The sequence below is a fragment of the Equus caballus genome, chromosome 24, assembly GCF_041296265.1.
Source record: "Equus caballus isolate H_3958 breed thoroughbred chromosome 24, TB-T2T, whole genome shotgun sequence".
NCBI lineage: Eukaryota > Metazoa > Chordata > Mammalia > Perissodactyla > Equidae > Equus > Equus caballus.
In genome coordinates this window covers 57,370,030-57,397,782 of record NC_091707.1, presented here as the reverse complement: position 1 = coordinate 57,397,782, position 27,753 = coordinate 57,370,030, and the positions used below count along the sequence as shown (strand labels likewise).

Genomic DNA, 27,753 nt, shown 5'->3' with positions numbered 1-27,753 from the left:
CCCTCACAGAACATCTGCTCCCTCCTCTAGGGTCAGCGACGAGAAAGATGCCCGGGGTTACCTTCAAGCTCTTGCTTCTAAGATGACTGAAGAGCTTGAGACTTTGAGGAGTTCTAGTCTCGGATCAAGAACACTGGTAGGTTTTGTTCTAAAACCTGGATTTTTATTCCTATGGAATTCATTAATGACTTTATCTTTAATATGAGTGCAGCAGTTAAGTATCATGCAGGTAATTCCAGTGATGTGACTCTTTTGTGACCAGTAAAAGTTAACCCAGTTTGAGGAGCTTTAACATTTTGTCAGTTATTGGGAGAGCACAGATTCTTTTGATAACGTTCATTCATTTAGCAAATAATTATTGAGTACCAGGCTCTCTAGAGAAATCTTAAATTAGTAGGACTGGATTCTGCCCTCAAGGAGATTTTTTTTATTAATTTGATCCTCCATCCATCCATCTGTCCAGTCAGTGGTCTGTGTGTCTTTGAGCACCCAGAGTGTGGCGAGCTCTGGGCTGAATGGAACATCAACTCAGCCCAGTACTTGTTCCTTGGCGGCAGCCACACATATCCCTCCTTTCTCCTCCATTGTTCTGGGTCCAGTTTACCCTTTTAAAAATATATGTATGTAAGCTATTTTGTGAATAACATAGAAGTAAGAATAAAGGCGGAGTGAGACAACTTCATTAGAATTAAAGCTAAAACTTAAGTTTTATTTTTATTCCAAATTTTTATTCCAAGCTTTCCTGATTTGAAGGTATATTTACCAAAAAGGGAGCACCTTCAAAAGCTAACTGCGGGGCTGGTCCCGTGGCCGAGTGGTTAAGTTCGCACGCTCCGCTGCAGGTGGCCCAGTGTTTCGTTGGTTCGAATCTTGGGCACGGACATGGCACTGCTCATCAAACCACGCTGAGGCAGCGTCCCACATGCCGCAACTAGAAGGACCCACAATGAAGAATATGCAACTATGTACTGGGGGGCTTTGGGGAGAAAAAGGAAAAAAATAAAATCTTTAAAAAAAAAAATGTAGCTAACTGCTCATCCCCTGTTACATGAGAACACAGAACACATCCATCTTGTAAATACTGAATCTTGTAGATACTAATGCTGGCTTTAAATTCGTCTCTGATAGGTTCTAGTGTGTCATTACCTCTCATTCTTCTTGCACTTCCATCATCAAAACACAATACTTTTGAAAACATTGACAGCTCATAATTTTATTGAAGAATACAGCCATGTTCTTTGCTCCATAATTAGAAAACTTTTTTTTCTTTTCTTTTCTTTTTTTTTTTTTTGAGGAAGATTAGCCCTGAGCTAACATCCACCTCCAGTCCTCCTCTTTGCTGAGGAAGACTGGCACTGAGCTAACATCCATGCCCATCTTCCTCTATTTTATATGTGGGATGCATGCCACAGCATGGCTTGATAAGCGGAATGTAGGTCCGCACCCTGGATCCAAACTGGCAAGCCCCAGGCCACTGAAGCAGAGTGTGCAAACTTAACCACTATGCCACCAGGCCAGCCCCCAGAAAACATTTTCATTTTTAGATTTTTAGATTTATAAATACCAGTTAGAATGATCAATACAGTTTTTTCATTTCTACTTTTATCTTTTCTTCCAATCGTGTTTACATATACACTGGCACTTATGAATTGCAGTAAGTAAATTTTGTGTACAAACCTCATAAAAGATGAAAGAATACTGTGATGGCTTCTTTTAGCAAAATGGAATAGTTGAGAGTCTTGTTGCAAAATACTGTGAACAGTTCTTCCTGTTGAAGGACTAACTGGATGAGGATATATTTCCTTTTTGTCCTTAGGAATGTATTGTTCGCTTACTGGTTCTTGAGAAAATTCATCTAGGACAGGGTCATCTGAAGACTCCCTGGGGATTTCTCTCATTTGGTCCATGTCACCATCATTGTTAGATAAAACACTGCTCTCTGTCCCCCACACCCACTTCTGATTGTCTGCTAGTTGTGAAACGGCTCCCTCAGTCGGTTTTCTTCTCTTTACTGTTATGGATAGAAAATGAAAATTCTCAGCTGTCTCCAATGAAAGCTTAAAAAAACAGTCTGCCTAGATAATGTTTCCGTATTTCTTTTATACCTCTTGAAAGTTGATGAAATACATTGGGCAACTCAATAAGAAAACGAAAGCAGAGCTGGCCTCGTAGCATAGTGGTTAAGTTCATGTGCTCTGCTTTGGCAGCCCAGGGTTCACAGGTTCAGATCCTGGGCGCAGACCTACACGCGGCTCATTAAGCCGTGCTGTGGCAGCATCCCACGTATAAAGTAGAGGAAGATTGCCACAGATGTTAGCTCAGGGCTGATCTTCCTCACCAAAAAAAAAAAAGAAAATGGAAGAATGCTGTAATCAGGCTGGTTTATTTCACTGTCGCTTCATCCTTCTGGGTCATTCCATCATTCCTCGTTTTTCTTGTTATTTTATTCTTTTATCCTACGTAGGAATAATTGAGGAGTAATGACATAATTCCCAGGATGATGAAATAGCAAAATGTTTCAAGATATAGGAAAAATAAGATAACTGTGATCCCATAATATATCTTCAGTTTGTAAAAGTCTGGTGGAACCGTATAGAAATTATACGATAGGGGCCGGCCCCGTGGCCAAGTGGTTAAGTTCACACGCTCTGCTTCGGCGGCCCAGGGGTTCGCCGGTTTGGATCCTGGGCGTGGACGTGGCACCACTCATCAAGCCATGCTGAGGCGGCATCCCACATGCCACAAGTAGAAGGACCCACAATTAAAAATACACAACTATATACTGGGGGGCTTTGGGGAGAAAAAGGAAAGAAAAAAATTATGCTGTAGGATCAGTTTTATTCTTTTAAAAAAGAATAAAAGTAAATTTTATTCTTTAGAAGACCTGTAAGAAAGAATGAAAGTCGTAAAATATCAAAACTAAAATTGAGTCTGATAGACTTTGATAATATCTGAGTTGTTTAAATATAATAAAAGTTTAAGATTAGAAAAAGATGAATTACTTATTTGTTAGCATTAATTTTGTTAAGCAAATAACTAGCTTAAAAGCATGTTTTTGTTATTTGAACTAATGTCTACAGGATCCCCTTTGGAAAGTTCGTCGTAGTCAGAAGCTGGACATGTCTGCACGGCTAGAATTGCAGTCTGCTCTTGAAGCAGAGATCCGGGCCAAGCAGCTTGTTCAGGAGGAGCTGAGGAAAGTCAAAGACACGAATCTCTCCTTTGAAAGGTATCTGGAACTGTGGTCTGGCTCGCAGTCAGGAACTGAGGGCCTGTGTGACCTTGGGCCCCCCCCTGAGCTATTGTGTCCCTTGATTGGAAAGTGCTTTCAGCAGGATAACATTTCTGACACTTAGTAGGTGCTCAGTTAGTATTGGTTTGATGAATGTGCAAACGCACTTCACCTACTGGGAGGTTATGCTTAGTGTTTTCAAGAAATAATGACAGCGATGTGAGTCCGTGGTTTGGAAGTGTCGGTGTCCCTTTCCATGTGTGGAAGTGGGGTGCTTGTCTTCCCTGTGCTGGGTGGCAAGACTCACAGCCACACATCCAACAGGCACCTCTCTGGCCTTCCTCTTCATCTTAGTGCTGTTCAGTTCATCAACGTAGACTTTTTCCTTTTAAGCTAAAAGTAATATTTTAAAATAAAGGTTGAACATGGTATGCCTATTTGGAATTTTTTTCCAACTTCAAGCCATTATAAGAACACCGTTTTTACACAGCAGTTAATTCAACAGATGTTTGATGAGAGTCTACCATTTGCAGATACTTTGTACACGCTCAGGATACAATAACGAACTGCTGTTTCCTAAGAACCAACCCTCCCTGCCTGTAGTAGCAGCTGTTGATGTGAGGGAAAGGAGAAGCTCTGACACTTCTCCATGAGAGGGCAGGGACCCAGAATTGACAAGTCACTAACGGGATTACCCACTAAAAAAACTAATAATAGTAACAGCTACCATTTAATTATACTTCCTCTGTATCAGGAACCACCATGAGAACTTTATTCTGTTAAATCACATGACCCTTGCAGTACCCCTAGGAGGCAAGCACTCTTACTATCCACATTTTACAGATGAGACCGCGGTGCAGAGAGGTGAAGTAATTGCCCAATGTCACTCACTAAATAAGTGGAGAGCCAGGATTTGATGGCAGATCCCCCACTCTTGGCACTGGACAGTACTGCTAGCCTCTTGGCCAGATGTTAACTATATCAGCTTGACTTTGCTCTGTCCCCTCCACGAAAGCGTAGGAACCACAAGACTCCAGCACTCAGGCGGCAGTGACAGTGCTCTTTGGTGCAGCATCTTGCCATTTATAGGAAAGACATTTACAGGTCTGATGGCTGAGTAATCTGGGCCATGTGTCCTCAGAGGACAGAAGACTCATCTAGAAAGAGATAAAGAGGGGCTGGCCTGGTGGTGCAGTGGTTAAGTTCACACTTTCCACTTCAGTGGCCCGGGGTTCGCCGGTTCGGATCCCGGGTGCGGACATGGCACCACTTGGCAAGCCATGCTATGGTAGGCGTCCCACATATAAAGTAGAGGAAGATGGGCATGGATGTTAGCTCAGGGCCAGTCTTCCTCAGCAAGAAAAAAAGAGAGAGAGAGAGATAAGGTCAAAAACTCCAGTAGGACTTCATGAGATATCCTTTTATAAACCATGATTTTTTAAATCCATGTTTGTTTATAATTCCGAAATATTCATACTCTCCGTAAGATGCTAAGTAGAGAGGCTGACCTGTGCCAGGAGTGGATTCGTGTGTCTGTCCAACAGTGTTGGTTGGGGACCTGCCCTGTTCTGGCACTTTCCCAGGCACTGAAGATAAACCCCTGTCCTCACATCTTGACACTCTCTGAACTAGCACGTGGATGACCTGTTCTCTGTGCACTTAAAGCCATTTATTTTTTGTTTCAGTAAACTAAAGGATTCTGAAGCCAAAAATAGAGAACTATTAGAAGAAATGGAAATTCTGAAGAAGAAGATGGAAGAAAAATTTAGAGCAGATACTGGTAAATTAAAATCATAAGCACCTGAATTATACCTTTTTTTAATGAAATGGTTTTATTTTAGATTTAATAGTTTTTAGTTATATGAAGAAAATACATAATTCCAAAGCCAAAATTCTGAAATAGGGTACATTTGAAGATAGATTCCCCAAATCTGTCTTCCATTTTTGGTTTTTGGTTCATCCTTTCGTTTCATCTTAAAAATATAAGCAAATACGTATGTATGTATAATTAGACTTTCGTGCCCCCCAGTTACACAGAGGCCTGCTCTGTGCTCCATCCTGTACCTGGCAGTGCCGCAGCTTGCAAGATGGTCCAGGGCCCTTCCCAGTCGCACAGCGCTCTGCGGTGGCCCGTGCCAGCCCCAGTGCATAGATGTTGGATGTTCCTGTCTCTTGCTATCATAGAAAGTGCTGCAATGAGTAGCCATGTGCATAAAACATCTCATGTATTTCACTGTCTTTTGGGGATAGATTTCCAGTAGTAGGATTGCTGGTTGAAGGGTAAACATGGATACTCTTATGCTAGATGTTGGCCCATTCTGCTCCAGAGGTTGATACATTTGTGTCCCCACCACAGTGCGCAAGGGTTCCTGCCCACAGCCTCACCACGGGGTATGATTTCGCATTCTGAGTGGGTGAGAAGTAGCGTCACAGTACGGCCTTCATTTGCATTTTTCTTATTATGAGCAAGATTGAGCATCTTTCATTTGTTTAAGGGCTGCTTGTAGATCTCATTCTATGACTTATGTATTTCTATCTTTTGCCCATTTTTAAAAATTAGGATTAATTCTTTCTCTTAATTTTTAGAAGCTTTTTCTATATTGAGGACTAGAGCCTTTGGTTTTGATGGAAGTTGCAGATATTTTTCCTAGTTTGTCTTTGTCTTTTTGCTTTGTTTATCATGGTTTTTTTGGCCAAGCATAAGGGTTTTTTTAAATTTGTGTGTCAAGTTTATCAGTCTTTTCCCTTTTTTGAGTCATAGGGAGATATTCTTGAGTCCCCGGTTGTTCAAGTAACATGTCCATGTTTTCTTCTTCTCTTTTTTGGGGGGGGGGACGAGTAGCCCTGAGCTAACTACTGTCAATCCTCCTCTTTTTGCTGAGGAAGACTGGCCCTGAGCTAACATCCATGCCCATCTTCCTCTACTTTATGCATGGGATGCCTACCATAGCATGGCGTTTTCCAAGCGGTGCCATGTCCTCACCTGGGATCCCAACTGGCGAACCCCGGGTCGCCGAGAAGTGGAACATGCGCACTTAACTGCTGCACCACTGGGCCAGCCCCCATGTTTTCTTCTAATACTTGTATGGTTTCATTTTTAAAATTTAGTTTACAGATACATTTGGGATTTGCTCTGATGTACAGTTTGAGGAATGGATCCACTTTGATGTTTTCCCTATGGCTGGTTAGTTGTACAATACCAATTCTTAAAAACTTCCTACCAATTTCACATGTGTCTTTTAATGTATGTGAGATTGCTGTGGGCACTTGGGTCTCCTTCTGCATTTTCTACCCTGTTTATTCTTCATGGGCAGGAACCACTTGATTCGAATTAGAGGGGCTCTGCTGAATCTGTTCTAGTCTCTAGTAGCTCTCCATCCATACCCCCTTGTTTTTAGAAATTTCTGAGGTCGTCTTCCCTGCTTACTCTCCCAGGTGAGCTCTTTAATTCGCCTGTCCAGCTCCAGGAAAAAGTCTAATGATGTTTTTACTGGAATCATGTCAAATTTATCAGTAACTTAGGGAGAATTGACATCTTTGTGACACTGAGTCTTCCCATCTAAGCATAAGATAGATAGTCTTTTAGGTTTTTTACCTTGACTAGTCTTTGTTTCTTTCTTGCAGGACTCAAACTTCCAGATTTTCAAGATTCTATTTTTGAGTATTTCAACACTGCACCTCTTGCACATGATCTGACATTTAGAGTAAGTAATTATTTTTAAAAAGTGGCAAATTAATTTATGATGTTAGAAATAGTATAATATGATTTAACTACCAGTGGGGCCACAAACACACCAGTAAATTAACATCTGACAGTTTATCTCAGTCACTGACCCTGTAATTGACCCAATATGTTAAATCTTTAAGGTTAGAGACGTTTAAGATATTTGAAATGTTCCTAGAGAAGTTTCCTCTGCCTGTTTAGTGAGTATTTCAGGTATTTTTTTAATCCAAATTCTCACACTACAGCAAATGAAAAATAAGCCAGTCATCTTACCATTTCAGTGACTTCTCTATGGTTGTACAGTTTGGCCTCAGCAGTGGGTGGAGAAAGGTTGTTTAAAAGAACAGTCTGGCCCCAGGCACCTTGTCGTGGTCCTCTTGTTGGAATTCAGTGCAGCTTGTCTACACACAGGGTGACCCACCCAAGGAGTAACGCAGAGCAGCCTCTCCAGTTGCGTGGAGAGAAGCAGCCACTGGGTGCTGAGCGAATCCCACTTCCTCCCTTTGCACACTGCGAGTTCTTAATGGTATTCCTTGGAGGCAGTAGAGCCTCTCTCTCTTTTCCCAAAACAATAAGGGATGGACCCTTACTAGCAAGCCAGAAAATAAAAATAATGAAAGCAAATCTCGTTAATGGCATTTCTGATGAGGTATTTGTCATTGTTTTTGTTAGCTTTCCAACTTTTCATTTAGCACATTTTAACCTTTAGGAAAGTCTAGAGAATGGTACAATCAACATACATATGTATCTCTCATCTGCCATTTTGCTACCTTTGTTACCTTGCTCTCTCCATATACACGTGGCGTTTTTTTCCTCTGGCCTCTTTGAAAGTGAGTTGCAGGCATCAGTGACCCCAAATATTTCCTAAGTTTATTAAACTTATAAGTTTATTTCCTAAGATCAGGGACATTCTCCTGCCTAACCACAGTGTCATTATCATCATGTGAAAGACATTTTGCACTGGTGCTATAGGACAGAACACAGCTGGCTGTTCCTCCCCAGTTCAGGATCCAACCAGAGCTCGTGACCTACATTTAGTTGTCATGTCTCTTTGGTCTCCTTTAATCTGGAACAGTGCCCCCATCCCCCGATCCCCTTTTTTTCTACCATTGATATTTTTGTAGTGTCCAGACCAGTTGTCTTATAGAATGTCCTACTCTCTGGATTTGTCTGGTATTTCCTCTTGATTAGATATGGGTTGAGCATCTTGGCGTGATTTCTACTGGAGATGATGTGTACTTCCCAAGCATGGAGGATTGGTGATGCTAAGTTTCATCATTAGATTGAGGTGGTGTCTGCCAGATGCCACCCCTGGAAAGGGTCCCGGTGAGCAGTTAGCAGATGACATTGGATGTCTGTCCACCAGCAGCCTTCCACCAGTAGGTTAGCTTACATCAGTGATCCTTGCCTAGATCATTTATTACAAAACCTAGGAGGGTTTGTATTGCTCACACCATTCTGGACGCACTCCTGTGTTCATTCACCTGTTGAAATGGCTTTTTTAATCAAATTCGCGATGCTTGTCTTTTCCCTGAAGTCTTCAGTTTTTAAGAAGCACATATATTTAAACATTACATTCGCGCCAGTTCTTTCATAAACCTGTTGCCGCACAAGTTGTGGGCCTTTTCCTCTCAGTTCTATGCCAGACGCTGTTATGGTGAAGGATGAATACAGATTCCCAAGAACCAAAGGCTGTGGTTGATAACAGGGTGGAGATGGCCAGGAAAGCAGTGGCTTTTCTATAAAATTAGTGGACAGAGTGGCGATCTGTGTGGCAGGTGGTTTCCAACTCAGATGTCCCGTCATGTGAACAGCCAAGGGAGCAGTTTCAACACAGAGTAGAGGTTGTAATCTTTGTACCTCATGTGGTGTAGCCAGCACTCCCACCATTTTAATGTTTAGTTGTAGTCCCTCTTTAATACCTCTGTGATTTAAATAGGAAGGACATTTACTGATAGAAAGAAAAAGTCCTTGGTCAGAGGCTGAGTCTGTCAGGAGGTGTTTCCAAACCTGAGATTCATTATATTAGAAGCTTCTATTCCGCTTTCCCCATATTAAGCATGTTACCTAATACTAGAAATGGTTTGCCACAGTGATTGAATCAGTATATTTTCATACAAGTTTTTATTCCTCCTGTCTGTCACAACCAAGGACTCTGTCTCCTCCTCCACATCCTCCCTGCTAGCCTCTTGGGAAGAAGTAAGTCGCTGCCGATGCTGGCTTCTCGCACCCCGTGCTCTTGTCAGTGGAGCAGTGCTCTAAATGTGGATGTCTCCTCTTCCTTATTTGCATCCTTTTGATTAATTAACCAACTAAAGGAAACTAGTGTGGCTGCTCCATGGCTAAAATTAAATGACTTAATATTCTTTTGCTCTTCATTTCTCTAAGGGTGGAACTCTAACTCATTTAACATACCTTATTTATGGGAGAAATTTGCTTTCAAATGTAGCCTTCATAATTAGCTAATTGATCTAGCCTTTCCCTTGTGACTTTGTTTACAAATTCAAATAGTGCAGTACACAGTTGTGCATGTGTTTTTTGTGTATGCACTGCCTTCCTCTCTGAATTTGACTCCTTATGCAGCAGCCTAATTAACTGCGGCTGTTGGAAAGTGTTTCTCTGATTTGGTTCATTGGGATTTCGATGTGGAACACAAGATACAGCTGTAAACTGCTCTTGTAGGTACCTACCCAGCTACTGCTGTGTCACAGTCTACTGTTTCCTGTCCTAACACTTACTAAGCGTACATAAATGGTATATTCACGTCTGTAAATAGTAATAGCCTTTGCTGAGGAGATATTTGTTTCAGGAACACTCGTTAAAATGAGGTCATTTTTAAATGGTTTTAGATTGCAGCTTTCGCTTTAAATTAGCTTCAAAACTTTAGCTTCAATTTCAGATTGTGAAATTAATTTGGGAACCTTGAGTTAGAAGAAAATGTTGCTTCCTTGTGTTATAAAACTTTCAGAGGAATTCTTTCTTATGGTCATAGGCCCACAGAACTCTGTTGATGTTAGAATTTCTTCTTGATCCCTCAATTTGGCTACTTTATCTTAAGGCTACTGGGTATAGATAAAATCACTTCTGAGTGAGCTGATTCGGAGAGTTGGCATTTTTCAGTCCCTAACCTTTAAATGGCCGGGGTTGGGAGAATGGAAGGTGAGGGCTGCAGTGAGAGGGTACAGCTGAGTGGCCTCTGGCCTTTGGAGATAACTGTGATTTGTCAGACTCCACCTGCCCATGCAGTCACCACTCCAGCCTTAGAATGCCAAGGGGCAGTGATCAAGAGGAAGGCAGGACAGCTGTGAGTGAAGTGGGGGTCCATGACAGGACATCACAGGAGTAAGAACTGTGCTGGGACCTCAGGTCCCCAATGGAATGCACTTTTTAAATAAAGAACATGTATTTAGAGTCTAAACGTTCTTCCATTCCCACTGTTTCTTTGCCTTTGTTTTCACAGACCAGCTCAGCTAGTGAGCAAGAAACACAAGCTCCAAAACCAGAAGTGTCCCCATCCATTTCTGTGGGTGCAAGCACAGAACAGCAAGAAGTAAGACAGTATTGCCCTGTTGACACTCCACGAGCCCTCCCTTGGGTCTGCTCCCCCCTGCTCCCACCACGCCATGTACCTCTCACCACCCTTGATGAACAGAAGCTGCTCTGATGCCGAGGCAGCTCACCCAATCCTGCCTCACAGCTTGTGGCGAGAACTTCTTCCCAGGCTCAAGCCCAACTTATATTTCAGAATTACCCTCAGTGTGTCAGCGAGATGAAGGTTGATTTGACAGATGTCTCAACAATGCAGCAAATTAAAAATGCAGAACTGTTCATTATTGATGAGTGCTAGAGAGGAATGCATCCCAAGCAGGGTCTGACATGTAGCAGTGCTGAGCTAGGATGATGCTCACCTGTCCCTGCTTGTCTCCTAGGACATGGGTCGGGCCCCCCAGAGGCCGCCCGCTGTGCCGCTGCCCACCACACAGGCCCTTGCTCTGGCTGGACCAAAGGTAGGGGCTTACTTTTCACCTGTGGCACCTTCCCAGTTTTAGAAGATAACTTTTGTGTAAATAAGGCAGACCTACTATTTTTGTATATACAGTAAGACCCTTATGTCCTGTTAATGATTTGTTCTGAACAGTATGGGATCCAGGAGGTGTCGAGACCCTGTATTCTTAACTAAACCACTGATACGTGAACACATTTTAATTGAAAAATTTCTGAGTTCAGTTGCCCAAGTCCCCTTTCTTCATTCCTAGACCATGTTCCCTTCTCCAGTGGTAACTCTGTGTTATGTGTCTATCAAGTTCCTTCTCCAAATTTATTTCCATTTTTCTGTCTGCACTTAGAACTTCAGAGAAAGGTGTGATTTGTGGGAAAGAATTTCCCCCCAACATAAATGGAACTACACTGAATGTACAGTCGTGTAACTTAGCTTTTCATAAATGTGTCTTGGGGAGCTATGCACCCCAGTACATCCACCTTCAGCACATATCGTACAGTTCCAGCTGTGACAGGCCGTAGGTTTCAAGCTTCACAGTCACTTGACCTTATGTACTTAGATGCTTTTTTTCCCCTTTACTGTAGACATGGCCTCTTTCAAGGTTTCAACCATAGACAGCGATGCTAACTACAGATGAGAAATTTGATTTTATTTGAGACTACAGTCATGTGTCACTTAACGATAAAGATTCTTTCTGGGAAATGTGTAATTAGGCAGTTCCGTTGTGTGAACATCATAGAGAGTACTTACACAAACCTAGATGGTATAACCTACTACATACTTAGGCTATATGACACTAATCTTATAGGACCACCATCATATATGTTCTCTGTCATTGACTGAAACATCATTATGTGGCGCATGACTGTAACTAATGATTTGGCTTTTGGACTTCGATCCTTGTAGAGTCAGGGATTGTGTAGATTGCTCTCTGGCTTTTGTGTTGATCATTCACTTGCTTCTTACAAATGGTTCCACCATGTTTATGTGCCCCTGAGTGGTAAATCCTTTCATTTTGCTATGTTTGAGCTTTATAGACACACTGACCTATGTGGTCTACAGCTTGCTCCTCCGTTCAGCCTCTCATTTCATTCTATTGTCAATTGCATTGCAATGTGTTTGTTCTCCTGACAAGGGACAGTGGGGCTTTCCAGGGTCTTGCTGTCAGGAACACGACTGCTGTTCATTTCTTGCATGGCTCTTGGTCTCACATGCAAGGACTGCCCTGGGTGGCAGCCCACCCCAAAGCGTGGCCCCAAGCCAGCCCCCAGGAGCCTCTAGGAGGCAAGCTGCCTATGCCAGAATGAGCATTGGCTGTGCTGCCACATCCCGTGGCCCAGCCAACCTTGCTTTTTTTGGTAACAAGACTTCTCACTGAAGGAAGCATATGTTGGCTTATTTTCTTCCTCAAGCTCCCTAGGTCGGTGTTAACCACTACTCTGGTTAGCTCTGCTAGGGAGCAAACATACCTCAAAGTGAGATTGCACGTTTTCAACTTTTCTAGATCATGCCCAAGTTGTTTATAAATTCAGTCACAAGCAAGTCAGTCACCTGTTCTCAGAGTCCGTGTTTCAACTTCTTGATGTTCTTCCTCCAGCCAAAAGCTCACCAGTTCAGCATCAAGTCCTTCTCCAGCCCCACTCAGTGCAGCCACTGCACCTCCCTGATGGTGGGGCTGATCCGGCAGGGCTACGCCTGCGACGGTGAGTGTCAGCCTGCAGGCTGCTGGGAGGTCACCCGATTGCCCTGGGGACACCAGCCATCTGAGGGTGGGTGGGGAGAGCAGTTATTTTAAAGGCAGGTAAAGCTGAAATGAAGCCTGACTGTGAGTTAGCTGAGGGCATTGTCTCTTTCTTTAGTTTTACAAATGCTCGGTGAAGGTTTGTGAGTTGAAATTCTGAATCCTTGCTGCAGTGGGAGAGTGTGAAGTGCTCGGGGTGACCCAGCTTATCTCTTGATAATTGTTTATCATCAAATGAAATGTCCATGGTCATTCTAGAAAATGAGGAAAGGCAGAGGGCCAAAAGAACTTATGATTGTCCATTATGAGGTCATCTAGAGATAAGCACCACCACTTGGCTCTTTCTTTCTAGTTGTATCATTATTAGCCTTTTAAACCTCTGTTGTGCTCTTGGCCTATGCTGGGCGCTCTGCTCATGTTGAGCACCACAGCCTGTACAGTGTAATTATGATGGCCCTGTCTCACAGGTGAGCAGCTGGCCAAGATCACAAAATGACAAGTGACAATCCTGGGGCTGGAGCCAACTCTGAGCGTACATTGCTAACCTCTGGTCAATGGGTGGAGATGCTCTGCAAAAGCAGCTGTGTTTTCCTTCATTTTACATGATAGCAGAAGCCTTTTCCTTTGTTATTTAAACTCAGCAAGACTTTCGATTGGCTGCCAGGACCCTTGTATGTCACTGAAACCATTGCCCCGTCACAGACCTGCACGTTGTTTCCTATCCAGGCATTTTTGGAACATATCTGTGGAATGAGTCTCTGGCTTTCTGGGGGAACAAGAAATAGAGCTTTGTGATGATGCTTTCATGCTAATGATTCCTCACTTCCCCTGTACGCACTCCTGTGAGCATGTCAAAAAGTCATTCAGTGCCAAAGTCCCTGAGCTTTTGTGGGAACTGTGTTCCAGAAACTTCACTTTATTGGGCATCTGGACTGTTTCCTGTGACACACGGAATTATCAAGTGGCCGCCCCTATGGCATCTGTTCTGCACAACTTCTGCTTTGGAGGAAGCAGGTTCTGACAGTGCTGTTCCTTCACTCTTCCAGTGTGCTCATTTGCTTGCCATGTATCCTGCAAAGACAGCGCTCCCCAGGTGTGCCCCATACCTCCTGAGCAGTCCAAGCGTCCTCTTGGTGTGGATGTACAGAGAGGCATAGGAACAGCCTACAAGGGCTATGTCAAGGTAGGACGTGCGAGGAAGCACAGCCATACCACCACTCCCTCAGGCAGGCAAGTGCGATTCTCCCTCAGCTCAGCTCTCAGGCTGTGATGATCCACAACCATGCTCAGCTGCTCCTGAAAGCAGTCCCTTTGCTGTGTGAAGTGACCTTCGTGTCAGTCCTGGGAGGCCTTCCCTCCTGGAAAACGAGGTCAGACCCCAAGATTGTAAAGACTCCACACAGAAATCCTCAAAATCAGCTGGAGCCCTTTGTCCTTGCTTCCTGGGCTGTGCTTAAAGACAGGGTTCCAAAGCCAAGTGCTGTTTGAAAACTGCTGTGCCCAGATGGCCTCTGAGTGCCTGTCTAGCTACAGCATTCCAAGATGCTCCATGTCTGGTGGGAACGCACCTGTTTGCTCAGTTGTCCACCATTTGCTCAGTTGTCCACCTTGTCCCGTACATCGCCTTCTGTCATGTGCAGAGCCCCTCCCTAGCAGTGTCCTGAGACTTCCTGGGCCCAGACGCAGCTCTGCCACCAGCGTGGGACAGGGCATGGGGGAGCTGTCCCCGGAGAAGCAGACCAGCCATGCAGTAGCTGGAAAGAGACCGCGGACACCTTCCAAGGAGTCTCCCAGGGCCCGCAGCATGCAGCCTCCACTTCTTGCTGCCCTGATAGGTTGTGACGGGCATCTCTGGCCCAATGACCCCTGGTCACTTTATCTGTAGGTCCCAAAGCCTACGGGGGTGAAGAAAGGATGGCAGCGGGCTTACGCTGTGGTCTGTGACTGTAAGCTCTTTCTGTACGATTTGCCTGAAGGAAAATCCACCCAGCCTGGTGTCATCGCAAGCCAAGTCTTGGATCTCAGGTCTGTTTTGTGTGATCTGTTCTTGTTCTGTGTTTTGACTTACTTATCTTTTGCCAAAATGAGAGTTTGTTGCTTGGTAATCTTTAAGCTCATTTTTACCTTCATATCCTTAATTATTGTCCAATTCCAAAAACAGGTACTTAAAATGCATGTAGAAACTTTCCTGCTTTGGATATTTTTGCACTGAAAAATATGCCAAATAACCAGTTAACATAAGAAAACTACATGCCCCAAGAGCAAGATAAAATATCCCAGAGACACATTGCATGGCCTAAGAGAGTCTGCCTTTTAGTACCTGACAGTACTCTTTGTGACAGAAATTTAGAGCCCTGGGCTCTGTGTGGCCATAATGTTTGCTGTGTGGCACCGTTTCGTATCACTTTCATCACTCCTCAGATGCCTTCCTAGCATTAAACATCTGAAGACAGCAAAGCATCTTCCTTGCTTCCTGGCTTCTGTTAGGGTTAATGTCTAACTTTTCATTTCCCCACTTGTAAAATGGGCATAACAATAGCATAGTAAGGTCAGAGGGTTGTTGTGAAGGTTAAACAAATTCGTAGACGAGGCATGCTTGGCACAGGCCTGGCAGCTAGAGCTGTGGTGCTGCCACCGTGTCCTCTCCTGTCCCTGTCCTCCACCCGAGTGCCACATAGAACAGCGCCTGCTCCGAGTGTCGTGAACATGCTGGCCCCTGCCCTCGGGTAGGCCCTGGCCTGCAGCCTTGATCTCCAGCATTGGTTCTTGGGGGACAAGGCGGGCTGCAGAGGGTGCCATTGAGGACCCCCAATGATTGATTGAAGAACAAAGGTGTAGCAGAATCACCTCCACAGCGGTTTCCGCTTTCCGTGTCCCCAGGCCACGGGGCGGGATGAACGGCTGGGCACCAGTATTTTGGAAAAGTCCGCAAGTGATCCTGCTTGTCCCTTGCTGTGCACAGGTGTGCCCTGCCCTTGCAGTGCAGAGGCTGCTGGCAGATGTCCCAGGGACAGCGCGTTGGACATACAGCATATTGGAGATATTCCATTATTATCTCAGCACATTTTATTCCCCTTCTTCAAAAGTGATTACCAAGTGGCTGCCTGATTGTAGCCAAGTACAGGCTGCATCACCGATGTGGTATTTGTAACCGTGGAAGAGTCTGACACAGTGCGACTCAGGGAAGGGGCTTTTATTTTCAAACATCCCTAATTATGGAAACACATGCAGGATTCTCGAGTCCATTTGTTGGCTTTGTCGGTGTAAGCATCTTCTTCTTATCTAGGGGGAGGCAAGGGGCCTCCCTTATATTCTGGAAAACAGAGTCATGAAAGTGTCCTCTCTCATAAGATATGTAGTACCAGAGGGTGGAGGACAGGGCCCTGTGTGCGCATTTCTTTCCCGATGTTTTGAATGTTCTGTTTCTTACCAGAGATGAAGAATTCTCCGTGAGCTCAGTCCTGGCTTCAGATGTCATACATGCTTCACGCCGAGATATTCCGTGCATATTCAGGGTATTTTTTTTTCTGTTTTTTAGAGATGTTTCATTAATCATTAAAAAAAAAAAATCACGTGGTTAAAATAAAATGGTTCTGAGCATTTCATTGTGCCATAGCAAGGGGCTAGTACACATCCAGAATGGACCACCCGTTTCTTCACCTTCCTGTCTTGCTCCACATCTCCTCCCACACACTGAGTTTGTCCACCCCGCCCTCACACCTCACCCTCATTGAGCAGCAGACCCCTGTCTGCACACAGTGGTGCCCCTCTTATTGGGGCGCCTCCCTGCCAGCTTCTTCCCAGGGCCCCATGTGCCTCCACGTCACTGGCCCTCCCTTTCCATCCTATATGCTTCTTGGTCTCTATCTCAGTTACTGTAGTCACAGTGTGCTTGATGCTGGAAGCACCTCACGGTTGATTATAGATGAAATGTACCACTTCAGCTTCCTCCCTAGGATTTACTGATCATTAACTGGAGCAAAACAGGAAAAAATAAGTAGGCATTGCTCATCAGCATGTTTTTGACTGAGATGGAGAGTTCCCCTGCTGAGTCAGTGTTAGATATTGTGGCATTAGGAAGCTTCTAGAAGGTTGTAGATGAGGGAAAGAATCACCTCCCAACCCCCTCTGCTAGGAATTTTTCTAAATATAGTAAAATTTTGATTGTCTGCAAAACTAAGTCTATGAATCATTTTTATTAAATCGCATCTCTAGTCAGAAACTGCCTCTGTATACAATATAGAAAATTGCCATCGTTGTGTGCTTAAAAGATGATCATTTTGTGGCAAATAGAACTCTCCAGGTTTCCTGATGAGTGCTCAGGGAATGCTCATGGGGAGGTATGTTTGGGCAGAGTGTTTTTATTTGAGATCCTGTTTTCCCTGGATGCGTTCTGAGAATTTGTTTTTTAATTATAATAAGAGCATTCAAGAAAGCAGTTTTAAAATGGACATTTACAACACAGTTTTGGCAAGGGCAGAATTAACTAAAATCTGACAAGGAGGGGAAGCAGGGTGCCATGTCTGTACCTATGCCCCTGCCCATTTACAGCAGCAGCAGAGCTCACCTCTACAGGCAACTCGGAACAAAGACCCAGAGTCAAGACTTTTAACCCTGATGATCGCCCTTGAGTCAGAGCGCTCTGGAAAGTGCACCCTTCCTGTTCTTCACCTCTAGCTGAAACGATGTCCCGGCCAAGGATGTGGCCATCTGTTTAGTGTGGTTTGGTTGTCTTATGGTTCTTCTCTCTGTCTGTTTTGTTTTTTGTCATTAAGGTGACAGCCTCTCTCTTAGGTACACCTTCTAAGACCAGCTCACTGCTCATTCTGACAGAAAATGAGAATGAAAAGAGGAAGTGGGTTGGGATACTAGAAGGACTCCAGTCTATCCTTCATAAGAACCGCCTAAGGAATCAGCTCGTGCATATTCCACAGGAGGCCTACGACAGCTCGCTGCCTCTCATCAAGGCCGTCCTCACAGCTGCCATCGTGGGTACGTTTCAGATGCCGAGTGGGGAGGCGCCATGTTCTTTAAGTGTGAAAAAGCGGAGTATTTCAAATGTTACCATAGTGCCTGATCTGAACATTCCAACAGATTAAGATCACAGTTGTGTTGTCCACTTGAATTTATGGTTTCTCCACGTTTTAAGAAGCCAGTGATCTGTGCTGACAGTACTGGTTTTCTTTATGTTGTTCTTACTCGCCTCTACAGATGGAGACAGGATTGCAGTTGGCTTGGAAGAAGGGCTCTATGTCATAGAGGTGACCCGCGATGGTGAGTGAGCAGGGCTGTTGTCCATCCTGTGATGTCTCGGGTCACGCCTGGTTAGTGCAGACCAGCACAGCATCAATAGTAGGCACTTGTACGGGTACAGATGGATTCACTGGACATGTAAATCAAGTCACCGTGTCAGAGCACTTTATAAAGAAAGGGAAAGGCAAACAGCTGAGAAAAATAACCTGCAACAGATAAGACAGACATTCAACAGCGTCTGTTGAGTGTCCACTAGTGCCTCAGGCTGGGGCCCAGGCTCCCACCCCGCAGGTTCAGTAGAGCACAAAGACCAGTCTCGAGAGCATGTTGCATTCATTAAGTTCTTCAAGGAGAGGATTCAGTAGGGAGTTGGGGGCAGGGAGAGCTTCCCTGAGGAGGAACGCTTACTGAATTCCTGGATGCACTGAGGCCTTAGTAAAACTTTGCTTCCTTTCTTCAAATTTTGACATTTCATTCTTCCCAGCAAGAAAAGACAAAATTATCCCCACATCTCCTCTCTTCACTGCCCAGGGTCTAGAGCTAGAAACCCCGGAGCCAAGAACTGGCCCTGGGCCCTGCACAAGGCTCTGGGAGCCTCCCCTAAGGAATAAGGAGCTGATCTGTGGAGGGCAGCATTTCCTTCCTGATGAGCCTGGTGTTTCAGCACACTGGACGACATGGAGGAGGGGGTGCAGACCAAGGCCTCTGGCCTGGAGAGCCCTGAGTGGAGGTCCTGATCCATGGTCCAGTTAGGGTATCGGGGGTATTGGGTTAATTTAGGGGCCCGGTGAGCAGGTGAGTGCTTTCAGAGAGTTTATCTGAGGATTCAGTGAGGTTGGAGACAGCCTTTTGTTCCCCAAAGGCACAACCAGGGCCCTGTGCCTCCAGGGTGTATGTGAGCGGACACGGAGCAGAGACATAGAGGTGTTAGGATGGCAGCCCTTGTAGTCTGCATGACAGTGAGGTTGGCGGAGGCAGAGGCACCTACTGTAGAGTGCAGTGAGGCTGTTCTCCCCCCGGCTGACTGCACTGGGAAGGGAGCGGAGGGGCACTCCTGGGCCTTTAGCAGATGCCCTTGAGTCGGTTTGAGATACTGATGGTCGGTCCTTACCCTCGGCCTCCTTCCTGCAGTGATCCTCCGTGTTGCTGACTACAAGAAAGTGTACCAGATTGAGCTTGCTCCCAAAGAAAGGATCGCCGTCCTCCTCTGCGGCCGGAACCACCACGTCCATCTCTGTCCCTGGTCTTCCTTTGATGGCGGGGAAAGTAATGTTGACATCAAGCTTCCGGAAACAAAAGGCTGTCAGCTCATAGCAACAGCGACACTGAAGAAGAGCTCTTCCACCTGCCTGTTTGTAGCAGTGAAACGGCTGGTCCTTTGCTATGAGATCCTGAGAACTAAGCCTTTCCACAGGAAGTTCAATGAAATTGGGGCCCCTGGCAATGTACAGTGGATGGCCGTGGTCAAGGACAAGCTCTGTGTTGGCTACCCTTCTGGGTTCTCTCTGTTGAGCACCCAGGGAGATGGGCAGGCTCTAAACCTGGTAAATCCCAATGACCCCTCGCTTACGTTCCTCTCACAACAGTCTTTTGATGCCCTTTGTGCTGTGGAGCTCAAAAGTGAGGAGTACCTGCTTTGCTTCAGCCACATGGGACTGTACGTGGACCCACAAGGTCGGAGGTCACGCATGCAGGAGCTCATGTGGCCTGCAGCGCCTGTTGCCTGTAGTATGTATATGTTTTTCTGTTGCCATATCCCTGTTGCTGCTTTTCACATCAACAGTCAGCATGTGTTCTATTTTGCTTTGGTTTGTCTTCCAGTTCCCTTAGCTAAGTAATTAGAGAGGCGTCAGGAGAGGTGGGCTCCGTCGTTTTCTGCAATAGAAGGTATGGTCCTAACACCACATCTCAGACCTGCAGTGGGTGGGCTCGCAGGTCGGCCGCAGGCCTGACTTCTTGAGCCAGCCTCCCACCTGCCAGCGCTTTTCTCTCTCCAAGGGTTTGCAGGAGCCCCGAAGAACCTGACGGCAGTAATTTATAAACTTACAGTGATAAAAACAAACTAAGGGTTTTTGGTGGCCAGAAAAAATTCAGCTCTGATGTCCAGGGTAGAGTCCTCCTTGGGACAAACTTTTTTCTGAGCGTGGTAGGAGCTATTCTGGCAAACAGTTGAGTTTCTTAATTTGCTTAGTTTAAGTGGCTTTCCATATGAATGATGTCGCTGGGCGGAAGTCATGAAGGCCTGAGAGCCTGGTGAGCAAGGCCCTTGGCATCTGGGCTCCACAGGGGGCACTTCCCTCCTGCCTGCTGTCTAATTACTTTTAAAAAGACCCTAAACCTCAAATTCCAACCTGGTCAGTATATCGAGGTAGCCTGCACTGTCGAACCAGAATGTCAGACAGGAAGCAGGGAGTAATTAGACTAGCAACAGGGGCACATGGATTTTTGAGCTGGCAGGGGATGGGGTTGTGGGGATGGGGGGTGGGTGTCGTACTTTTCCTTAATTATCTAGAAGTACTGCCCTTTGCAAACTGGCAGAGTACACAAGGGCATTGGGACTAGGAGCCCAGTCCCGTTAGGTGGGCTGCCAACCTTCAGCTCACAGGAGCTCACTGGATGTTTCCCGCCTGCGTTAGCCCTGGTGCAGGCCACCCAGAGCCCTTAGGAGTGCAGCCAGGCCTTGACACTGCTCCTCCTGGTCTCTTGCCTGCCACTCTCCATCATCTTCATGAGCAGCCTCTGTAGGCATGGCCTCAAAACCACACGAGATCCCTGCTTGACAGGGCCTTTTCCTCTAGAACTCTAACTTTTTGAAAAGTAGAATGTCAAAAAGGCTGCAGTGCAGTGTGTTTATAATCTCAGCCGTGAGTGACCCAGTGCGGCTGCCTCATGTTCTTGTGTTCTCTGATTCCAGTTCTCTCTCCACCTTTGTGGGTCTTTTTTTCCCTCCCGTATATGCAGTACAGACGCCAAATCAATTTCAGAGGTGGCAAAAAATAAGTAACTTTCAGGATAAAGAACTAAAATTCTCTATGGCCTGCTTGTTCCAAGCGCTGTGCCAAACACTCATGTGTGCTCTCACTCCCTTCTGGCCATGGAGGGCAGGTGTAGTCAAAGGGCCACAGAGGTGAAGTGACTTGCGGGTTCCAACTCAGATCTGTCAGACTCCACAGCCCATGCTCTTTCCATTGGTACTCACTTTTTAGTTTAGATTTTTCATTAGCCTAGACATTTTAGTTCATCACTTTATCTAGCAAATCGTATGCACAGATCTCTTCCTGGCTCCTCACAGATGAAGTCCCACACATTCACAAGTAGGAGGAGCTGGCCCAGAAGCCCCCAGGTTGGAAGTTAATTCAGGGACTCTGGTTTCTCTGACCATCTTTTTTGCGTGTACCACTCAAAAAGGTCTCATGGTTTGTCTGAAATGTCACTTCTGAGAAGTTTGGTGACTAGTTCCAGCATCTATTGTCTACTTCCCAAATCCCATTTTTTTTCTTTTTTATATTCAAAAGCAAAGGGCTGATCACGTAGCCCATTTGGAATCGGTAATAGCAACATTGCAAAGCTTTTTAAAAATTCATCTTCAGTTAGTAGAGTGACATGATAAAGATTCACTTTGAACCCTTGAAGGTAGAAGGACCAGATACCAGGGCTGAACTGGAGCCATCTGCATGGCTCAGCGTTTCTGCAGAATAATGCCAGGGATGTTCATGACAGCCAGCGAGGTTGAGTGTAACAACAATCAGCGTGCCTCATACCATGACTTCGTCATCCCTGACAGGATGACCAAAGAGAAGCAGACGTCCACTGCTGCTTTCCCTCTTTCACAGAGTTCAGATTTTTAAAATTTATTTATTTATTTATTTATTTTGGGGTGAGGAAGATTGGCCCTGAGCTAACATCCGTTGCTAATCTTCCTGTTTTTGCTTGAGGAAGATTGTCCCTGAACTAACATCTGTGCCAACCTTCCTCTATTTTATACGTGGGACACCACCACAGCACGGTTTGATGAGCGATGTGTGGGTCTGCTTCTGGGATCCAAACCCACGAACCATGGGCTGCCGAAGCAGAGCATGCGAACTTAACCACTACACCACCAAGCCGAACCCCAGATATTTTTTACCACTGTTCTAAATGTGGGGAAAGTCCCCTTAAACTTCAAATGCCTAATGGGCCAGCAGTCTTTGATCTCATGTCTTTGGTACGTTAGTAGGTTTTCTGTCACAACCTGACAGTGTACCATCACTTAGAACGAGAAAGGAGAGGCAGCACCAACTCCAGAGCTCATTGCAGGAAAGTAATTGCTGACACTCAGGTGTGTGTTCAGACCAGACTGCAAACGGGATGCCTGAAAACCTTCCGAAAGGGCCAGCTTCACAGAGAGAAGGCCAGTGTGTGAGTGTGGTGCGCATATGGGCAACATTGTTGCCCCAGAGCTTAGCGGTAGTTTTGGTGTGGAAATTTTAAATGTTTACCTGGAAACCTGACTTCTTGGCATCTCTTAAGGAATTTGCCTCATAAAACAGAACGTTTGGGCCCTACCTGAATTTTAGATGTGTGGAGCCTGGAGTAATGAGCTTTTGCAATAATCATATCAGATAAACACGTCATTGCCAGCATCTATGCTGTGGTATTTAAAATGCTCTCTAGTTACAGAGGATGGTGAAGCACTTAGGCATTGGTGTGTTTGTCTGAACTTTGGAGTGAAGGTTCATTCTAGAGTGAGAGTGGGGCAGTATCTACGGTTCAACCCAGTTGGGACCACCCGAGCCGAGGGAGGTGCGGCCCGCCTTCTGAAGTCCCAAGGGGTCGGGGTCTTGCCGCCACCCTCCCAGGTGGAGGGTGCCAATCTGGGTCCAGCCTAGCTTGCTCACCTTGCTTTGCCCCATCTGCGCCAGGTTGCAGCCCCTCGCACGTCACGGTGTACAGCGAGTACGGCGTGGATGTCTTTGACGTGCGCACCATGGAGTGGGTTCAGACCATCGGCCTGCGGAGGGTAAGGCCCCGGGCCGGGGCGGGCAGTCTCCTGCCGCTCTGCCGCCGGCTGCGCAGCTACCGTCCCTCTCTGGTTTCCAACACAGATAAGACCCCTGAACTCTGAGGGCACCCTCAACCTCCTCAACTGTGAGCCTCCCCGCTTGATCTACTTCAAGAGCAAGTTCTCCGGTAGGCCTCTCTCAGCAGAGAGACGTGGAGGGAAGGAGGGATTACCTGTCATCTGTCTGTCACCGACACGCACGGCCCTTCCCCCTCACACCCTTTGTCCTCCCCACCCCTGTACCCTCTCCATCCCACACGAGGCCGCTCGTGACTGCAGGCGTCATTCTTCATTCCTGCAGGAGCAGTTCTCAACGTGCCCGACACCTCCGATAACAGCAAGAAGCAGATGCTCAGGACCAGAAGCAAGAGGCGATTTGTGTTCAAGGTGCCGGAGGAGGAGAGACTGCAGCAGCGGCGGTAAGAGCTGGATCCCGGCCAGCGGCCTCACCAAGGAGGGCGGGTGGTAGAGCCAAGAGTTTACATATTGTGAATCTCAAAAATATTTTCTTCTCCCCAGAGAGATGCTTAGAGACCCAGAATTGAGATCCAAAATGATATCCAACCCAACCAACTTCAACCACGTGGCTCACATGGGCCCTGGTGACGGGATGCAGGTGCTCATGGACCTGCCTCTGGTGAGCTCAACGGGAGGGTGGGTGGGGCACCCCTGCTGCAGGGCAGAGTTGTGTCTGTGACACTGGCAGGGCTTTCCTGGCCTCTCCCGTGCTGTCTGAGGGAACTCCTTCGCAGGCATTTCTGAGTCACCCAAGTTCACCCCTTCTGCTCCTGGGAGCTCTGAACATTGGGGATGTTTGTATTTGTTAGGTGTCTGTCACCATTTCAGTCTGTTAGTGTTTCATAAGGCAATTGGCTATCAACAGTGATTTCTAAATCACATCTTAGTACGATCAGGGAGCATAATTTTTCTTTTTTGCTTAAAAAAGTGTGTTTCGTATAGGATTTGACTTGACCTAAAATTGCCATTGCCAATTCTTAGCTCAAAACTGACCTGATATCACTGTCCAGAGACCCCTGTCTTGCTCATTGAGGTCCCAGGGCCCTGGCCGTGGTCTGTGCTGCAGACTTTGCACCACAAAGTTGGCCTGCCTGCTGGGTCAGCTGGAGTCAGACATGGCTCTGCCCTGGGGCCTGTGCTTCCAGCCAGGACACCCCGAGTGTGCTCACAGGTTGTTCTCTCTGCCCAGAGTGCTGTGCCCCCTGCCCAGGAGGAAAGGCCTGGCCCTGCTCCTGCCAGCCTGTCCCGGCAGCCTCTGCCCAGGAACAAGCCCTACATCTCGTGGCCCTCGTCAGGTACAGAGGGCACTGAGGGCGGGGGCCTGGGATACTGAGACTCCAGACTTTGGGTTCAGCTCTTGACGCTTTTCCCTAAGATGACAGCCGTCTTTGTTCCATAGGTGGATCAGAGCCTGGAGTGGCTGTGCCTCTGAGAAGTATGTCCGATCCCGACCAGGACTTTGACAAAGAGGTAAGACTTGCCAGTTACAGGGATGCAGCCCAGGTATCTGAAGCTCCATACAGGAGGAGAGTCAAAGTAGCATCCTTTGGAGAAAGATGCTCATCTTTCCTGGTGCAGCCATATGGGGCCCATGGGCTCTGGAAGGAGGTTGGGGAGGAGTGCAGCTGAGTCACCACCCGCAGAAGGAAGAGCAGCCTGATGATGTGGGGGCCTGGGTGGTTGTCACCAGGCCCCCTGAAACTCCCCGCTCACAACTTTTCAGGCTGTGCTGAGGGAGGGAGAAGGTGACATGGGCTCTTTGGTCTTGAGCCCAGCGGGAAAAAGATGTGGGTTCCTACCTCCGTGTAGTGGCCTGAGCAGCACAGTCCCTTGGTCAGACCAAGGCCCCCATGGCCTTGTGCCAGGCCTCCTTCCAGGCTCTGCTTCTGAGTCACCTGGCTCCCCTGCTCCCTTCTCCCCTGCCCCCAGCTGTGGCTGCCCTGAGTCTGGGCCAGAGAGAATGCTGCCGAGAGTACCTGAGCACAGAGGGGCTGCGGGCAGGTGTTGGGGCCCCTACTCTCCTCCTGGGCACTGACCGTGGGTTAGGCTATCACTCTGCATGACTGAGAAGTGAAAGCCTTTGTGTGAAAAGTCCAGCCAACTTCCTTCTAGACTTTTCTGTGTAGTTCTATACACTTAGATGTAACGTACCAGTAGGTACGTTCTTTTTAAAGTACAAATGGCCTTGTGCGTCTTGGAGAGCCTTCCATGTTGGCCTCTCCTCCCCCTCCTCCTCCTCTGAAGGCCACTGGGATGAGAGTGCGGGGGACTAACATGGAGAACCGCCACTGGCTCGGGTTTTCTTTGGGCTTTCCAGACCCTGCTGTGGTTGGTAGCATCCTCATGCAGTAGAGGTGTGCCTCAGTTTCCCATGTGTGAGATGGGGGTGAGAATGCTCCTGCCTGCAGGGTTTTTGAGAAGATGAGGTGAGAAACGCCCAGCACTGAGGCTAGCCCAAAAGTGAGTGCCCGAGGGTCTTTCTGCCCTTCGGAGCATTTCTGTAGGAGGCAGGCAAGGAGCTGAATACTCTCCCCGAACTGCACCACCGGCATGGACACTGTGTATTCACATTAGCTGCTGGACTAATAAGGCAAAAAAAATTCCTAATTTTTACTGAGGTTGGTCATCTTTTCAAATGTGAATTGGCCGTTTCCTCCTTCAAGGTCTGCACCTTCACCGTCTTACCATTGGGTCATTGCGCTTTTTCTCTTACTGAGTTATAGAAACTCTTTATAAGTTGTGGATGTTAGCTGTTGCAGATACTTTTTCCCAGTATCACTAATCTTCTAATTTTGTCTTTTAAGGGTGTCTTATTACACAGAAATTGTTAATATTTATGCAGTCCAGTTTGTATCTTTTTCAATTAAGATAAATATTCTCTTGTCTTTTTGAGAGCTTGACAGGGTTTTCTTTTCTGTTTGTCATTGTATCATGAAAATGTCTCTGTGTGAGAAAGAGTGAGTGTCTGAGTGTCTGTGTGAGTATAGGCAAGGACCTGAGCTTGTGTCTTTCTAAAGTGGATGGCACACTGGCCCTGCACCATTTAATTTCCTCCATCTTGAAATGTCTTGATTACATGTTAAAATTCCTTTGTTTACATGTTTTATTTCTGGAACCTCTGTTCCACCAGTGGATGGATTATTTTCCTGTGCCAGTACACCTGTAACATGAGATCTGACAGAGCAAATCTCTTTGCTCCCTGTTTTCAACAATTTCTTAGCTACTTTTTATTTTCTCTTCCAAGTAAACTTTAAAACCAGCTTGTTGGCTCCCTAATAATTAAGTGAAAATTGAGTTGAGCTTTTCACTGAGGTTACGTTGAATTCATAGGTTAATTTGGGGGATATTCACCATCTTGACCTTTCCTATGCAGGAACTTTGAGCGTCTCTCCAATTAATGGTTTCCATCCTACAGGTCGTGCATGTTGGTGGTTAGTAAGTTTACTCTTAAGAATTTCAAGGTTTTTGTTGCCATTGTGAGTAGAGTATAATCTTCCACTCCCTGTTTGGTGGTTATTGCTGGTGTCTGTACAAGTTGGTAACTTTGCAATGTTCTGTGTCCAGCCACTTTACTGAGTTCTGACTGGTTCTGGTATTCAGTTGATGGCCTTGGAGTTTTGTTCTTTGACCTTGGGGTGTGTGTGTTTGTGATGGAGTGTGAGTGAGTGTGTATGAGTGAGTGTGTGTGTGTGTGTGAATGTGAATGTTGCCTCTCAGGATGCTGGCCGGGGCTCCTGAATCGTGCAGGTTTGCATCCCTGGCGCCATAGGCTCTGTGCGTCTGCCTGGGTTTCCCACTAGCAGTGATGCTGCCTGTCATTTCTAATACCTTTTCACCTGACTGAGAAGGTGTTTTTCTCTTCCTAGCTTGGGAAGACTCAATAAGGAAGGGGTGATGGATATTAATCAGATGCTTTTTAATGTTTTCCAAAGTGACTTTCATGGGTTTTTTTGAGAGTGGATTTTCTTGCATCCTGAGAATAAATCTTCTTGATCATGACGTATTATTCTTTTTTAGCACACTGATTCAGTTTGTGAACATTTTGTTGACAATTTTTACGTCTGTGTTTATGAATAAAGTTGACCTGTGCTTTTCTTTTTCTGTGCCTTCCTTAGCCAGCCTTGTTTTCAGGGCTGTGCCTGCTTGAACTCTCACTTAGGAAGTTTGCATCTCTTAGTTGCTATAATACAGGGATTTTCTTTCCTGGAAGCTTTCATAGACCTCCCTTAAAACTGCCTGAGATTGATGGCTTTAGAGATAGGTCTTGGGTTTTTTTTTTTTTTTGTTATTTTACTTTTTTCCCTTCACTTGTCAATTTTGAAAATTTCAAACCTCCAGAAAAGTTGCAAGACTCGTAAAGTGAACAACCCCTATAAGCTTTACCTAATGCATTTTTCCCTGTTTGATTTTTGGGGGAAGAAGTAGCAGAAAGCAAGGGGCAACGTCACAATTCCCCTAAGTACTTCTGCACATGTCTCCTGGGAGCCAGGGTGTCACCTCCCGATGACAGTGACGACTCTCAAGAGCTTACGTCACTCCTCTACCATCATCCTATGCACTGTTCCTATTCAGATCCCCCAGCTGTCCCAGTGGGGTCCTCTAGAGCTTTCTTAAATCCAGAATCCACTCAAGGGGCATGCATCGCATTGAGTAGTCATGTCTCTTTAGTCGTCTTTAGTCTGTATCCAGCCTTTTATCTTTCATGACATTGAATTTGCTATGAAAAGTACAGTTCTTTTGCAAA

At 46.0% G+C, this 27,753-nt stretch overlaps 1 protein-coding gene across 4 annotated transcripts in view; it reads left to right on the top strand.

The window, feature by feature from the left end:
- CDC42BPB (CDC42 binding protein kinase beta) overlaps positions 1-27,753 on the top strand; it is a 133,526-nt gene that overhangs the window by 94,797 nt on the left and 10,976 nt on the right. Inside the window, exons 18-37 of one of the 4 annotated variants that reach the window (XR_002803706.2) lie at positions 31-136; positions 3,081-3,229; positions 4,918-5,012; positions 6,857-6,936; positions 9,108-9,155; positions 10,417-10,506; positions 10,886-10,963; positions 12,554-12,659; positions 13,744-13,880; positions 14,583-14,722; positions 16,131-16,212; positions 17,473-17,689; positions 17,909-17,971; positions 19,082-19,494; positions 22,852-22,949; positions 23,035-23,119; positions 23,293-23,410; positions 23,511-23,628; positions 24,199-24,304; positions 24,409-24,479. Coding sequence is in view for 2 of the 4 variants with exons in the window: in XM_023628441.2 (XP_023484209.2) it covers positions 31-136; positions 3,081-3,229; positions 4,918-5,012; positions 6,857-6,936; positions 9,108-9,155; positions 10,417-10,506; positions 10,886-10,963; positions 12,554-12,659; positions 13,744-13,880; positions 14,583-14,722; positions 16,131-16,212; positions 17,473-17,689; positions 17,909-17,971; positions 19,082-19,678; positions 22,852-22,949; positions 23,035-23,119; positions 23,293-23,410; positions 23,511-23,628; positions 24,199-24,304; positions 24,409-24,479 (2,584 nt within the window). In the remaining 2 variants the exon portion in view is untranslated. Of the gene's footprint in view, positions 1-30; positions 137-3,080; positions 3,230-4,917; positions 5,013-6,856; positions 6,937-9,107; positions 9,156-10,416; positions 10,507-10,885; positions 10,964-12,553; positions 12,660-13,743; positions 13,881-14,582; positions 14,723-16,130; positions 16,213-17,472; positions 17,690-17,908; positions 17,972-19,081; positions 19,679-22,851; positions 22,950-23,034; positions 23,120-23,292; positions 23,411-23,510; positions 23,629-24,198; positions 24,305-24,408; positions 24,480-27,753 lie in introns of all 4 variants that reach the window. The other 3 variants (XM_023628441.2, XR_011431894.1, XM_023628442.2) reach the window with 3 other exon arrangements.